Source organism: Odocoileus virginianus, chromosome 3, assembly GCF_023699985.2.
Source record: "Odocoileus virginianus isolate 20LAN1187 ecotype Illinois chromosome 3, Ovbor_1.2, whole genome shotgun sequence".
NCBI lineage: Eukaryota > Metazoa > Chordata > Mammalia > Artiodactyla > Cervidae > Odocoileus > Odocoileus virginianus.
In genome coordinates, this window is record NC_069676.1 from 62190130 (window position 1) to 62203781 (window position 13652).

General features: G+C 42.0%; 1 protein-coding gene across 2 annotated transcripts in view; it reads right to left on the reverse strand.

Moving 5' to 3' along the window:
• The window catches only part of GEMIN5 (gem nuclear organelle associated protein 5), a 42634-nt gene continuing 28982 nt past the window's right edge, over window positions 1-13652 (reverse strand). For both annotated transcript variants that reach the window (XM_020905653.2, XM_020905647.2), the window contains exons 22-28: window positions 11453-11572; window positions 10737-10947; window positions 8698-8952; window positions 4548-4710; window positions 3435-3936; window positions 1968-2064; window positions 1-1421 (exon numbers count right to left, since the gene is read on the reverse strand). In XM_020905653.2, the coding sequence (XP_020761312.2) occupies window positions 1254-1421; window positions 1968-2064; window positions 3435-3936; window positions 4548-4710; window positions 8698-8952; window positions 10737-10947; window positions 11453-11572 (1516 nt within the window). In that variant the 3' untranslated portion in view covers window positions 1-1253. The remainder of the gene's footprint in view (window positions 1422-1967; window positions 2065-3434; window positions 3937-4547; window positions 4711-8697; window positions 8953-10736; window positions 10948-11452; window positions 11573-13652) is intronic.

Sequence of the window (13652 nt, forward strand, 5' to 3'; positions counted from 1 at the left end):
TTTGAAAACTGCCTGTAAGGAAAAGTTTTATTTTTCCTTCCTAGAGAGTTTCTGTAATCAATTTTATTCTTGCCCACAACAGCCCCAACCCTTGGAAATAATTGAAAAATAAATAGGACACTGGAGCAGGAAAGCTTTCACAATGAATCCCCAAAAGAAAATAGTACTGGGAAAGAGTGCTCCCTCTCAACTCACCCCAGACTGCCTGATTTTTATGTCCTAGCATCTGTGATATTACAGAAACATCTCGTCCTGACATTTTTCAGCTATGTAAATAACCAATGGGAAGAAGAGATCTTAAGAAAATGCTCATTAGCGAGGGGAAAACAATAACAACAGAAAACCAAAACCAAACAACAACAAACCCCCTCACAAGCCCCCACAGGGATTTGTAATTAAATAGTATGTAGGGTCCTATTAGGCTAAAGTTGGAGTCCAGTGATTCCAAAGTTACATACGCAAAATGAGGAGTATGCATTTTTCTTCCAAGATCATCTGTGGCTTTAATTCTCAAAAAGTCCCTATGATCCAAAAAAAAAATAAGTTTAAGAACCAATGAAACAGTCATTTCATCCTGAGCTATTTTGATCACCGTTCATTTCTTATAAAACTGAAGGGGTAAGTCACATCTGAATTAGTTATTTGTTCTTCTAAAGTGTTAGTGATTTGTTCAAATAAGCAATTCCATTACACACTGAGACCAAAGTTCTGGCCTGAAGTTCAGACAAAGGGTAAAGAGTCAGCATGATGGGTAAGGCCTCTTTCACATTCAAGCTTCAGTCCTTCAAAGAGTAGAAGTGAACCCAAATTAACAAAAACAGTTAAAAAATGATACCAGTAGTCATAATATGCAACAACTGTGTCTTAAACCAGAATGACATGTTTATGATCAGGCGAAGCATTTATAAAGGTAGCTTGTGTTTAAGAATATAACACTTTGGGTGACTGAAAGAGTTTCTCCTCTTTGGGTGAAACCTGCATAAGGCAATCACTTAGTAGGTGCTAGTTCTTGAGTAACTAACTACTGCTGGCTTTTCATGATCTTTCCTCCAGTGGGAAACCACAACTGAGTCCATAGTCAGATTTCACTGGGTCCAAATGTAGAGTTGATTCACACTTGACCCTCATTTATATTACTTGGATCACTGCAGAAATATCTAGGGGTCAAAGTGAATGTCTGGTGAAGTGTAAATGCAGAGGTGAAAGGTGTTGGATGTTTCAAATTTGGCACTTTCTTACAGATCCTTGGAAGTTCATGTGTAGAGGGTCTGGTAATGTCGTTTGTAAACTTCTGTGTTGCCATACTTCTGAAGGAGCTCTTGAGCCTGTTGCTGCATTTCCTGGGTCATAAAGCTAGGACATTGGGACCCAATGTGAAGCAGGATGAGGCAGCACTCCATTACGTCTGGGAAAGGCCAGGTCTGAAAGATGACACAGGGATAAACAAGGAAGCATTTGCAAAAAAAAAGCTATGTACACACACCTCCACAGAAGTCATTAGTGACTCAGTCTGTTCTACTGACATATCTGGCATGGTTGAGCCATTTCTCTCTTAAGACTCTTCATCAGTTATTCTAAGGAGAGATGATACTCAAAACTGGGGTATCCTTACACGATACAATCTTTTTCTAAGAAGAGCCCTACTCAAATGAGTTTAAAACATGATGCTTCTGTTACTACTAGGGGCCACATTCAAATGCACCCATCCATTTGTAAATGATCAAATACATGGTGCAATTTTACTTTACCTCCTAATAGATTTCTCTGAAGGCTGAAGTATAAAATTGCTTGTGGTATCAATCACTCTGTTCTCACAAAACATTATAGCTCACCGAAGGCAATTAGATCCTCAGTTTTTAAATATACACAAATGTGTACAGAATTCAGATGACATTAAAGAATTTGGTGTAGTCAACTGACAATACAAAAAGTAATATTTTACCAAACGAACTGCTAATATATCTTACCTTAATACTCTCAGGAAACTTAGCTATTCTCTCATTTGCCTCTGTAAGTCTTTTGGTTAATTCAGGCAAAGAAACTGGTTCATTTTTTTCTTCTTTACTAGTGATAATAAAAAAAGTTACAAGTCATATGTCTTGCTGCACATAACTTTTAAATCCATTATGTTGTAAATTACTTTTGTCACCTGGGTCTTTAACTCTCATCTTTAAATACTAAGGCTAAGTGAAGGGAATTTAATGTGATGTGATATAACGTTTTCAAAATGCAGTATCGTTCCTCACCACTTTCCAAATTCCCATTTCTTACACACACAGCTTCAGGAAGAATTAAGGATCTTCAGGGGGTTCAACCTGCAGCCAAGTGCGGAGGGCCTGGATTTCTCTGGGTAATGGGTCAGACAGAGCAGGGGTCCCTACCCTTGGGGTGTATGGATGCACATTTTTCTGGGAAGTGTCTTAACCTTCTTAAAGGGGCCCTCTGATCCAGAGGTTGAGAGCTGCTCGTTAGAGAACTGTTTAATGTTTTTCTTATTACTAAAACCAAACGTATAGTGCTGCTTAGAGTGTAGCTCACTAGAGAAGTACTCAGAACTTTGACTCAAGATTTCAATTGTATTTTTAAAGCAACAAATGTAATTTTAATTTTTAAAAGTTAGTAATAATGGCTATAAGTTTATTGACTGTACTAGTTAAGATATTTTAGGCCCTGTGCTGGCAGGGACATGAGGTAAAAGGTACTTAGCATAACAACTAACCCGTACGTGCTAATCACTGCAGATGGCACAGCCAAGTGCCCTGTGACAATATAGAGGGGCTCTAAAGTGATCAGTGATCATCTACCTGGTCCTTATTTTCAGTAGAGGTGATCAGGATGCTGCAGCAATCTGATCATTTGGGATTTTTTACAGTTTGGTGTGTAATTCTATACACTACCCTTTATGTGTGTTTTTTGGGATAGTACTGAAAAATTAAAAAACAATGGTTTTGGGAATTCCCTGGCAGTCAAGTGTTTAGGACTCTGTTTTCACTGCTGAGGGCGCAGACTGAATCCCTGGTCAAGGAACTAAAATTCCACAAGCCATGGGGGGTGGCCAAAGGAAGAAAAACAGTGGTTTTCATTAATGATGTAATACTGCAACTCCCTGTTTTACATGACTGATTTTTTTGGGAATCTTGCACAAAAGGGTTTCATTGTATTATTGCATTAACAATATTTGTGATTTTGTTCGTCAAAACAAGCAAGGATCGGTTGGTACTCCATTTATGGATAAGGGAACTAAAGCTCAAGAGACATGAAGACTCCTGAGGTCACTTAGCAGGGCCAGGACTGGAGCCCCACATCTGACCCCAAGGCCTGAGCTTTAATGACTGCCCCGTGGGGCTTCCAGGTGACCTCCTCAGTCTCACCGAGTACCATGTGAGAGTCCAGCAGGGGGCTTTAGTTCCGCATCGTGCTGAGTCAGTACTTACCACTGCTTCTGAGGATGACAGAGGGACTCTTCTTCCTGTTCAGGTTCATTCTTATCAGGGCCATTTGCTGTGGATTGACAGAGTTGACTCTTTTGGTGTTGGCGGATCATTTCTGCCAAGGTCTCTTGGACTTCAGCAACAGTTCTCTGTGCATTTTGGAGACCAGCATGCTTTTCTGACAAGAGCTCCTTACAGGCATTCTGCATTTGTTCACCTTCTTCTGTAAGTCTCACGTCTAGTTCTGGAGTCCTGCTTGGCTCTGGCTGGGGAGCTTTGGGGTCAGTTTCTTCAGGGCTGACACTGTCAACCTCTTGACTCTGTTCAGCAGAGGTTTTACTTCTGTGAGCAGCTCTTACCCAGACACTGGACTCGGGGCAAGGCCCAGAGAGAGACCACCAGAATTCATACAGACGTCCATAAATAAAAAAGGCCTTCAGACTTTTGAAAGCTGGTGTGGTGGGGGACTGATGATCACCCAGTTTGTCTCTTAGGTGGTCACAGCCTAGAAGAGAAGAAAAGGATTTAGGGTGGTTTATTTCTTTATCTGCCAGAAATCTGACTTCCTGCCCACATGTTTCCTGTCATCCAAGAGGCCAATCAGATCCCAAGGAAAAGAATGGCAGTGATCCATGGGACTACATGCTTTCCAACAAAAGCCAACCAGAGCTTCTGGCCTAAGATAGTGTCCTCATTGCTATAAGCCATGTAAAGCATGACAGAAAGAAGTATTTCATCTGTCCCATTGTAGGCTCTAGGGCTAAGATGCCACTGTGTTCTGATGTGTTCTAATGTTATAGGTCAGTGACTAATTGTGTAGCTCAAGGAATGTTTTCTCTATTCTTTATAACTTGTGAGTACACTGCTATTTCTCTCTCTAGCTATGTGTAGGAAAGTATATAGGAAACACTAAGATAGGTAGGACCAGTAAAGGAAAATAGCTCAGTCGTGCTAACTACCTCTTAGGAGTTTGGGTAAGAATTCAGACTTTCTACTAAATGACACAGTGGCTCATCTATGTCTTTCAACAACCTATGTACTCCTGCTGCCACACCACTGGCAGTGGTTATATCATCCTTCAGCGGGTGTGCCCCAGCAGGGCTGGGGGTCCTTTACCCTGCGGAAGAAAGGCTGAGTGCACTTCCTGCATGATGGTGAAGTTTCCTGAGTCGTAGCTCCGGATCGCAGCCCGAAGCAGTCCTTCCACAGCTGCGTCCCAGGAGCCCGCTTCCTGGCTTAGCACTGCCAAGGTCAGGTCATGGCAAATGTGGAGCAGGAGCTGGAGAGAAGAGCCAGAGTCTCAGGTAAGCACCTTTGCACAGCAAGCACTGGGATGACACCAGAAATGCTCCTATTTACAGTATTTGGGAAGTACACACAGTTCACATTTAAGAAAGGTCCTCCTATCCCACCACCCATTTTTGCTTCCTCATTGAAAACATTCATATTTAGTTGCCCAGCAGTATACACAGTCTAGTTTTAAAGTCTGTTCAGGCTAAGAAAATGCCTTGATATTTGCATTTAATTAAAACAAAAAGTGACTTTTTGGAAATAAAAGCTATAATTGAAAGAAAATCTGGAGTGTAATTAAGAAAATTTTGAATTTTAACTGTGCAATTTGATGAGTTCTGACAAACATAATATGTATATATACATACATTTAGTACAACCACCACCAAAATCAAGACATAGGATGTGATATTTTCACTTTAAACCCCTTTGCAGTCAACTCCCCTCTCCCCATCCCTTGGCAACCTCTGATCTAGTTTTTGCCAGTATCATTTTGTCTTTTCTAGAATTCATATGAATAGAACAGTAGAGTCTGTAGTCTTTTGTGACTTGATTCTTTGACTTATCATAATGCTTTCAAGATTCACTGATACTCTTTTTCCATTTGTAATTTGTTCCTTTTTATTGTTGTATAGTATAGCTTTCCACTGTATGGTAATACTGTAGTTTGTATACCCATTTGCCAACTGATGGACATTTGGGTTGTTTCTGTTTGGCTATATGAACCAATCTGCTGTGAATGTTTCTGTACTAGACTGTGTAGACACCTGAGTTCACTTCTTTTGGTGAAATATCTAGGCAGTGGGGTTGATTGGTCATCGTGCATATATGTTTAATTATAAGAAACTGCCACACAGTTTTCCAAAGTGCTATACTACCTGAGAACATCTCATTCCTCAAAAATATAATAATGTTTTTCATTAAAAAAAAAAAATAAGTGGATAAACAGATGTTTCCATAGGATGAGTAGAACAGCTGTAATGAATCAGTTTGTTCTCTTCCTATCAATATGGACAGATTTTACAAACAACAGTCACATAAACAAGCCACAAAATAACACGTCGGATGCAAGGGCTAAAATGTTGGTGAGCTAGGGCAGGGGAATGGGACTGGGCAAGGGAACACTGAGGGACTTCGACTTGGTTGTATTCTTTAACTAAAAGCAAAATATCCAAAACAAACCAAAAGACTCTGAAGCAAAAATGACAGAATATGAATATCTGTTAATTCCAATTGATGGGTACTTATTATCTGTGCTTTTTTTCGTTGTTGTTGTTTTTAGACTTATTTTTTTCTCCTTTAGAAGGGAATGCTGATCAAAGACTAACTTCAGAGATAAAGGGCTCTAATTACCCTGAAGGGATCTTTCCAGTTTCCTCGGCCTGGCTTAGTCTTTTCTGAAATGCAAACTAGCATTCTACATCTTTCCTTATTATACTAGACAGGGGTTAGAGAAGTTTTACTACTGAGTGACTAATACCTACAAGACCTTTTAGAACTAACACCCAAAAAAGATGTCCTTTTCATTATAGGGGACTGGAATGCAAAAGTAGGAAGTCAAGAAACACCTGGAGTAACAGGCAAGTTTGGCTTTGGAGTACGGAATGAAGCAGGGCAAAGGCTAATAGAGTTTTGCCAAGAGAACGCACTGGTCATAGCAAACACCCTCTTCCAACAACACAAGAGAAGACTACACATGGACATCACCAGAGGGTCAACACCGAAATCAGACTAATTATATTCTGTGCAGCTAAAGATGGAGAAGCTCTATACAGTCAGCAAAAACAAGACCAGGAGCTGACTGTGGCTCAGATCATGAACTCTTATTACCAAATTTAGACTTAAACTGAAGAAAGTAGGGAAAACCACTAGACCATTCAGGTATGACCTAAATCAAATGCCTTATGACTATACAGTGGAAGTGAGAAATAGATTTAAGGGACTAGATCTGATAGAGAGCCTGATGAACTATGGACGGGAGGTTCGTGACATTGTACAGGAGACAGGGATCAAGACCATCCCCAAGGAAAGAAATGCAAAAAGGCTAAATGGTTGTCTGAGGAGGCCTTACAAATAGCTGTGAAAAGAAGAGAAGAGAAAAGCAAAGGAGAAAAGGAAAGATAATTCCCATTTGAATGCAGAGTTCCAAAGAATAGCAGGGAGAGATAAGAAAGCCTTCCTCAGCGATCAATGCAAAGAAATAGAGGAAAACAACAGAATGGGAAAGACTAGAGATCTCTTCAAGAAAATTAGAGCTATCAAGGGAACATTTCAGGCAAAGATGGGTTTGATAAAGGACCAAAATGGTATGGACGTAACAGAAGCAGAAGATATTAAGAAGAGGTGGCAAAGAATACACAGAAGAACTGTACAAAAAAGATCTTCATGACCCAGATAATCACGATGGTGAGATCACTCACCTAGAGCCAGACATCCTGGAATGTGAAGTCAAGTGGGCCTTAGAAAGCATCACTACGAACAAAGCTAGTGGATGTGATGGAATTCCAGTTGAGCTATTTCAAATCCCGAAAGATGATGCTGTGAAAGTGCTGCACTCAATATGCCAGCAAATTTGGAAAACTCAGCAGTGGCCACAGGACTGGAAAAGGTCAGTTTTCATTCCAATCCCAAAGAAAGGCAATGCCAAAGAATGCTCAAACTACCGCACAATTGCACTCATCTCACACGCTAGTAAAGTAATGCTCAAAATTCTCCAAGCCAGGCTTCAGCAATACGTGAACCAAGAACTTCCAGATGTTCAAGCTGGTTTTAGAAAAGGCCGAGGAACCAGATATCAAATTGCCAATATCCGCTGGATCATTGAAAAAGCAAGAGAGTTCCAGAAAAACATCTATTTCTGCTTTATTGACTATACCAAAGCCTTCAACTGTGTGGATCACAATAAACTGTGGAAAATTCTGAAAGAGATGGAATACCAGACCACCTGACCTGCCTCTTGAGAAACCTATAGGCAGGTCAGGAAGCAACAGTTAGAACTGGACATGGAACAACAGACTGGTTCCAAATAGGAAAAGGAGTACATCAAGGCTGTATATTGTCACCCTGCTTATTTAACTTATATGCAGAGTACATCATGAGAAACGCTGGGCTGAAGAAGCACAAGCTGGAATCAAGATTGCCAGGAGAAATATTAATAACCTCGGATATGCAGATGACACCACCCTTATGGCAGAGAGTGAGGAGGAACTAAAAAGCCTCTTGATGAAAGTAAAAGAGGAGAGTGAAAAAGTTGGCTTAAAGCTTAACATTCAGAAAACTGAGATCATGGCATCTGGTCCCATCACCTCATGGGAAATAGATGGGGAGACAGTGGAAACAGTGTCAGACTTCATTTTTTTGGGCTCCAAAATCACTGCGGATGGTGACTGCAGCCATGAAATTAAAAGATGCTTACTCCTTGGAAGGAAAGTTATGACCAACCTAGACAGCATATTAAAAAGCAGAGACATTACTTTGCCAACAAAGGTCTATCTGGTCAAGGCTATGGTTTTTCCAGTGGTCATGTATGGATGTGAGAGTTGGACTGTGAAGAGAGCTGAGTGCCGAAAAATTGATGCTTTTGAGCTGTGGTGTTGGAGAAGACTCTTGAGAGTCCCTTGGACTGCAAGGAGATCCAACCAGTCCATCCTAAAGGAGATCAGTCCTGGGTGGTTCATTGGAAGGACTGATGCTGAAGCTGAAACTCCAGTACTTTGGCCACCTCATGCGAAGAGTTGACTCATTGGAAAAGACCCTGATGCTGGGAGGGACTGGGGGCAGGAGAAGGGGACAACAGAGGATGAGATGGCTGGACGGCATCACCGACTCGATGGGCATGAGTTTGAGTAAACTCTGGGAGTTGGGGATGGACAGGGAGGCCTGGCGTGCTGTGATTCATGGGGTCGCAAAGAGTTGGACACGACTGAGTGACTGAACTGAACTGACTGAATATCAGAAGCTCAGGAAGAGGGCGTACCTGTTTGGAGGGAGTGTTATTTGTAGCAGATGGGTACTTGATATTTTGTAGCTGCTGAAATGCTGCCTGGTACTGCTCTGGGGAGTCGAGGCTGAAGGCGCTCTTCCATACTGCAGTCACCCTCTCCACGAAGGACCCTTCACTGTCTGTGGGCCATGCGTTATAAGAAGAGAAGGAACTTTTGCCCTCAGAGAGCTGATTTTCCTCCAGGTGCTTGGACAGTAGCTCTAGAAGGCAAAACACCAATCTCTGACCCTGGAACCCAAAAACAAAGGAGAGGAACTGTTACACAGGGAAGTGCTCCATTATCTTGGATTTTCCCCAGTCTCTCAGATTCTCTCCCTCTGTATCTGTAGCAACCATACCCCCTCAGTGGGCTGCCAGCCCAATGTGAGTCTTGTGTGTGGGGGCGGAGGGGAGGGAAGAAGTGATCTAACAGATGCCTTTTCTAGGATCTTTGGGATCCTAGCCTTTTTGGGAATTCTTACCCACAGTTCTTGGAGCTCAAGCAACCATATTTTATAACATGAAACCCTAACTATAGCCCTACTCACTGATATTTAAGCTGCATACGTGCCAGCCACTTAAGATTTGTGGCCAGTGTGAGAAAAGATGGGCTGGACTCATTTAGTTCCTTCCTCTGCCCAGACTTCAGATGAAGGAATACAAATGTTAAAGCATCACGGACAGAAGTGTTGGAGCAGATGAGCTGTGTGCGTCTGAGACCTGGGGCAGTGGTCAGGGGCTACATCCAAGTAGGTTTAACAGAGGGAACCAACTGGAATAGAACAGAGCACAGACAAAAGGCCTAGAAAAATCCTTATTTTTTACAGAATTTTCAGCTGCCATGAGATTCCATGTGTATCCTTGTTATATTTTCTCAGCTAAGCTTGGGAAAGCACAGGCAACATAGGCCTCAGCAGAACATTTGTCTTTTTGTTTTGTTAAGGATGTTAAAAGAAAAAAAAAGAAGTACTAAATAACCATTCTGGAAACATTTTTTTTGTTGTGGTGGTGGATAAATTAATCTCCCTCTGTTTACTCTGTAAATAATGTGCCACGTGATACTGTCTTCGAAGATGTTCCACTTTTGCCTCCACTTTTATTCTGCAGTTCCCAGAAAGCGACCTCCTCACCTCGTATTTTTCTTGGGCTTTGAACATTCAGCTAGGAACTGTCGTTAGGCCCAGTTATTCTACTGAAGGGACAGAGGAACTAAAAAAGTTCATGTAATATCTGACAAGCAAAACTCTCTAAAATGAACCAAATGTTTACATGGTTTCAAAACTAGTTTTTGCTAAGGCTTTTAAGATAATCTCAATGTTGATACATCGAAAGAGACAATGTTGATGTGTTGAAAAAGACACATTGAAAAAGTTACTGATTTTTAACCAGATGGGAACAAAACATTTAATGAAGAATTTTTCTTTAATTTGGCTGCGTGAGGTCTGAGTTGTGGCCACGCAGGAGCTCTCGTGGCACATGGAGTCTATAGTTCTGGTGCACAGGCCTAGTTGCTCTGTGGCGTGTGGGGGTCTTAGTTCCCTGACCAGGCATAGAACCCGCATATGCTGCACTGCAAGGTGGATTCTTAATCCCTGGACCACCAGGGAAGTCCCTAACAAAATGTTTTCATTTTACCGAAATTCACCACGGCATGCAGCTGAGGAGGGCTCCTATAAGCAGAGCACGGTGATGTCTCTTAAAGCTGATCCATCTCCCTCTTCAAAGCAGACCCTCTCCCTTGTCATTTTTGTGCTGATGACATCCACGAAGCAGCACTGGGGCTGCGCTGACTAAAGGCTATTCAACTGCTAAGCAATGAGAATCACTGCCGACACCACATTCTCTCTCACTCTGAACAGGGCAACTGCAAGCCCCGGGGTACTTAGATGGGATAGTATGGCCAGGGCTTGCTGGACACTTATAAGAATACCTGCCAGATTGGTTCAGCTTGTGCAACTGGGTAATGTACTTGGAATGTGACTGGAGATGATCTGGGGCTTCCTCCTAAAAGCAGGAGAGGCAAACAGACTGACCTTTAGACTTGTGTGGAGCTGCAGGGCCTCCTGAGCTCCCACCCAGTTCCGGGCCAGAAGCAGTTCTTGGGCACATCTTAGAGCCAGGGAAGCCGACAACTCATTCTCTCCCATGATGGAGGCCAACTCTGCTGCTGTCCTAAGTGATGCCGCATCCCCCTTTTTGGCCAAAACTTTGGCTGCATCATAAGCTGAAGTGGCCCCTAAATAGCTAAGATACAAAAGAAAAATCAAACATAAAAAGACTGCCTACTCCTGCTCCCCAGAGGTGGAATCATTTCTTTCTGTTCACACTGACTTGCCTGGCTTCCTGTGGTCCCAGCTCTGTCCCTGCCTGCAGCGGCCCCGTCAAGGCTGAGGCCAGCCCGGCACAGAACAGGCGGCATCATGGAGGTGAAGGGCATAAAGGAACCCCAGCAGTTGCTGAGCTGAACCCAAGCAAAAGAGTCATTCCCTCCCTTTTTCCAAATTTAATGATGCAAGACATCCCTGAAGAAAGGAGTCACTTCTGAACCCGCTGCTAGGGTTTCTTGAACAGTTGTGGTGACTTACGTAAATATCAAGTAGGTGGACCTTGCTGAATCTTAGTAAAGCTGGGTTTAATACACATATGCTTTTTAATTTGCTAGTCACTTCACCCCCACCTCTAAACTTACTTCTGCTCTTGTCTTGCTCTTTGCAGAAGCTCTTCTTTGTCTGGGTGCACTCAGACTTACCATTTTGCTGCTAAGGCATAGTGGCCGTCTTTTTCTAGAACGGCTCCCCAGCTGAGGTACAGGTCTTTTATGACTGGGTCCTCTGGGCGCAGCCGGGCCTTGGCAATTGCAATAGCTTCCCTAGAGGCAAGAAGAGGTAATAAGCCAATCTGAAAAAAGCCCTAGGAAGGGGTTGCAAGATAGGATAAGCCTTCTGTGTTGTCTGTCTTACTCCAGCTTCCCATAAAACAACTGTATTCCTGCATCTCGGGGCAAGTTAGAAAGCGCAAGCTGCGCTTTTCATCTGTTCTTCACCTAGATCAGCAGTACTTAAAGTGTGGTCTGTGAATTCCTGGAGTACCCAAGGCCCTTTCAGGGGGCTCATGAGGTCAAGACTATTTTCATAATAATGTTGAGATTATTTGCCTTTTCTTACTGTGTTGACATTTGTACTGATAATGCAAAAGCAATGGTAGGTACACTGCTGGCACCCAGAGCAAGGATCCAGGAGGTAGTGGCTCTTGTAGTTTTTTTTTTTTTAAAAAGGTAAATTTCCTTGAAAAGGAAAAATGATTTCACTAAATGTCAGGTTAATATTGATGGAACCTCATTACTTCTCATTACTTCTCGAAAGAATGACTAACATAAAAGTGACAGTTACTTAGCGTTGAGTATCTGGCAGATGTTTTCTCAAAAATGAGCAAAGTAAGCCTATCATTTCACGGAAACCAACCAAAAGAGTACTGTTGCCAGTGATAAAATCTGAGCTTTCAAGTGAAAATTAGAGTTTTAGGAATCTTGTCCCTCCCACGGCGAGTCTGACAGCTTCCCCAAAGTTAGACTTTTCTGATGAAGTAAGGAATGTCATTTATATATATTTTTAATGAAATGTGTTAACATTTGGAGGATCTGTGTAACTCACTGAACTACTATTTTCCAAATGACATACAGCTTCTGGTTAGCAGCCAATGTAAAGTCAGTGGAGTCAGTGTTTTAGACTAAAGTGATTTAGACAGAGCAATATTAAGAAGACCTCTATTTCCAGCCATGACGGGGTGATAACTAAGACCATATGTATTCTGTCACAAAATTAAAACACTGGAGAAAATAGGTACAAAACAAGTGTTTTCAAACACTGGACGTGAGGCAGCACAGGACTGTCATCCTGGAGAAAGGAAACCACGCTGCGAGCTCAGCCCTGGCCCTGGCCCTGGCTTTCTGCCTGAAACCGTCCTCCTAGAAGAAACTCCTGCAGAGCCTCTGCAGTTAGGGCTGAATGGAGACGAAGCAGTTGGGATCTGTGGGGCAGGACAGTAGGAAGGAAGAAGCTGCTCAGAGAAAGAGTTCCACAGTGGTGCTTCTGGATACTGTGGAAATCTCTGGTTTAAACACAAAGCTGTACATGGAGGAAAGGCCTTAAGGCTGGACAAAGAATAACCAGGGAGCCATAAGCTGACTAATTCCCAGGGCTCATTCAGGGCAGGAGACATACCAGTTTTGACCACCCCAACATCTACTTCTGATTTGTTGAATTACACAACACATTCAGTAAAGATACTAGAAGGTAGGAGGGCAAACTAATTCTAGTGTATGGATTTTTCTGCACCTGCCCTAAGAAAGCTTAAAAACAGCCATGAGATCAAGCTGATCTGTAGGGAACTTGACTGCTTGCCAAAAGTGTCCAGCATGCTCTAAAGGAAGACAACAAACCAGAAGAGGATAAACAAAAAGAAAGTCTCATCAAAGCCATATGAAATGGCTGAAAAATCAGTGGTGGATAAAGTCCTACAAACAGGAAAAAAAATCCTATGTAGCAAAGGTAAGAATAAATACAGTAGTCAACAATGCAAGCCAAGAAAAAATGGAATGTATCTGTGAAGCACAGAAAGACAAAACCTTAGAAACCTAGAAGTCTACACCCACTGAAAGATTCTTTAAAATAATGGCAAAATTAAAGACTTTTACAGACAAGTTGATGGAGTGTGTTACCAGCGGAATCACACTAGAAAAAAAATGCTGGAGTTCTTCAGGTGAAGAAGGAATTGATAACAACTGGAAATTTGCATCTATGTAAGAGGATGGAAAGTGTTCAGAATAAATATATGGGCAAAAAGAAGAAAATGTTTAAAAACTTAAAAAGACAGCTCATTGTTTAAAGCAAAAATTCTAACATTGTAATGTGGGGTTATAACATGTACATAGTATGTCAAATATATGATAG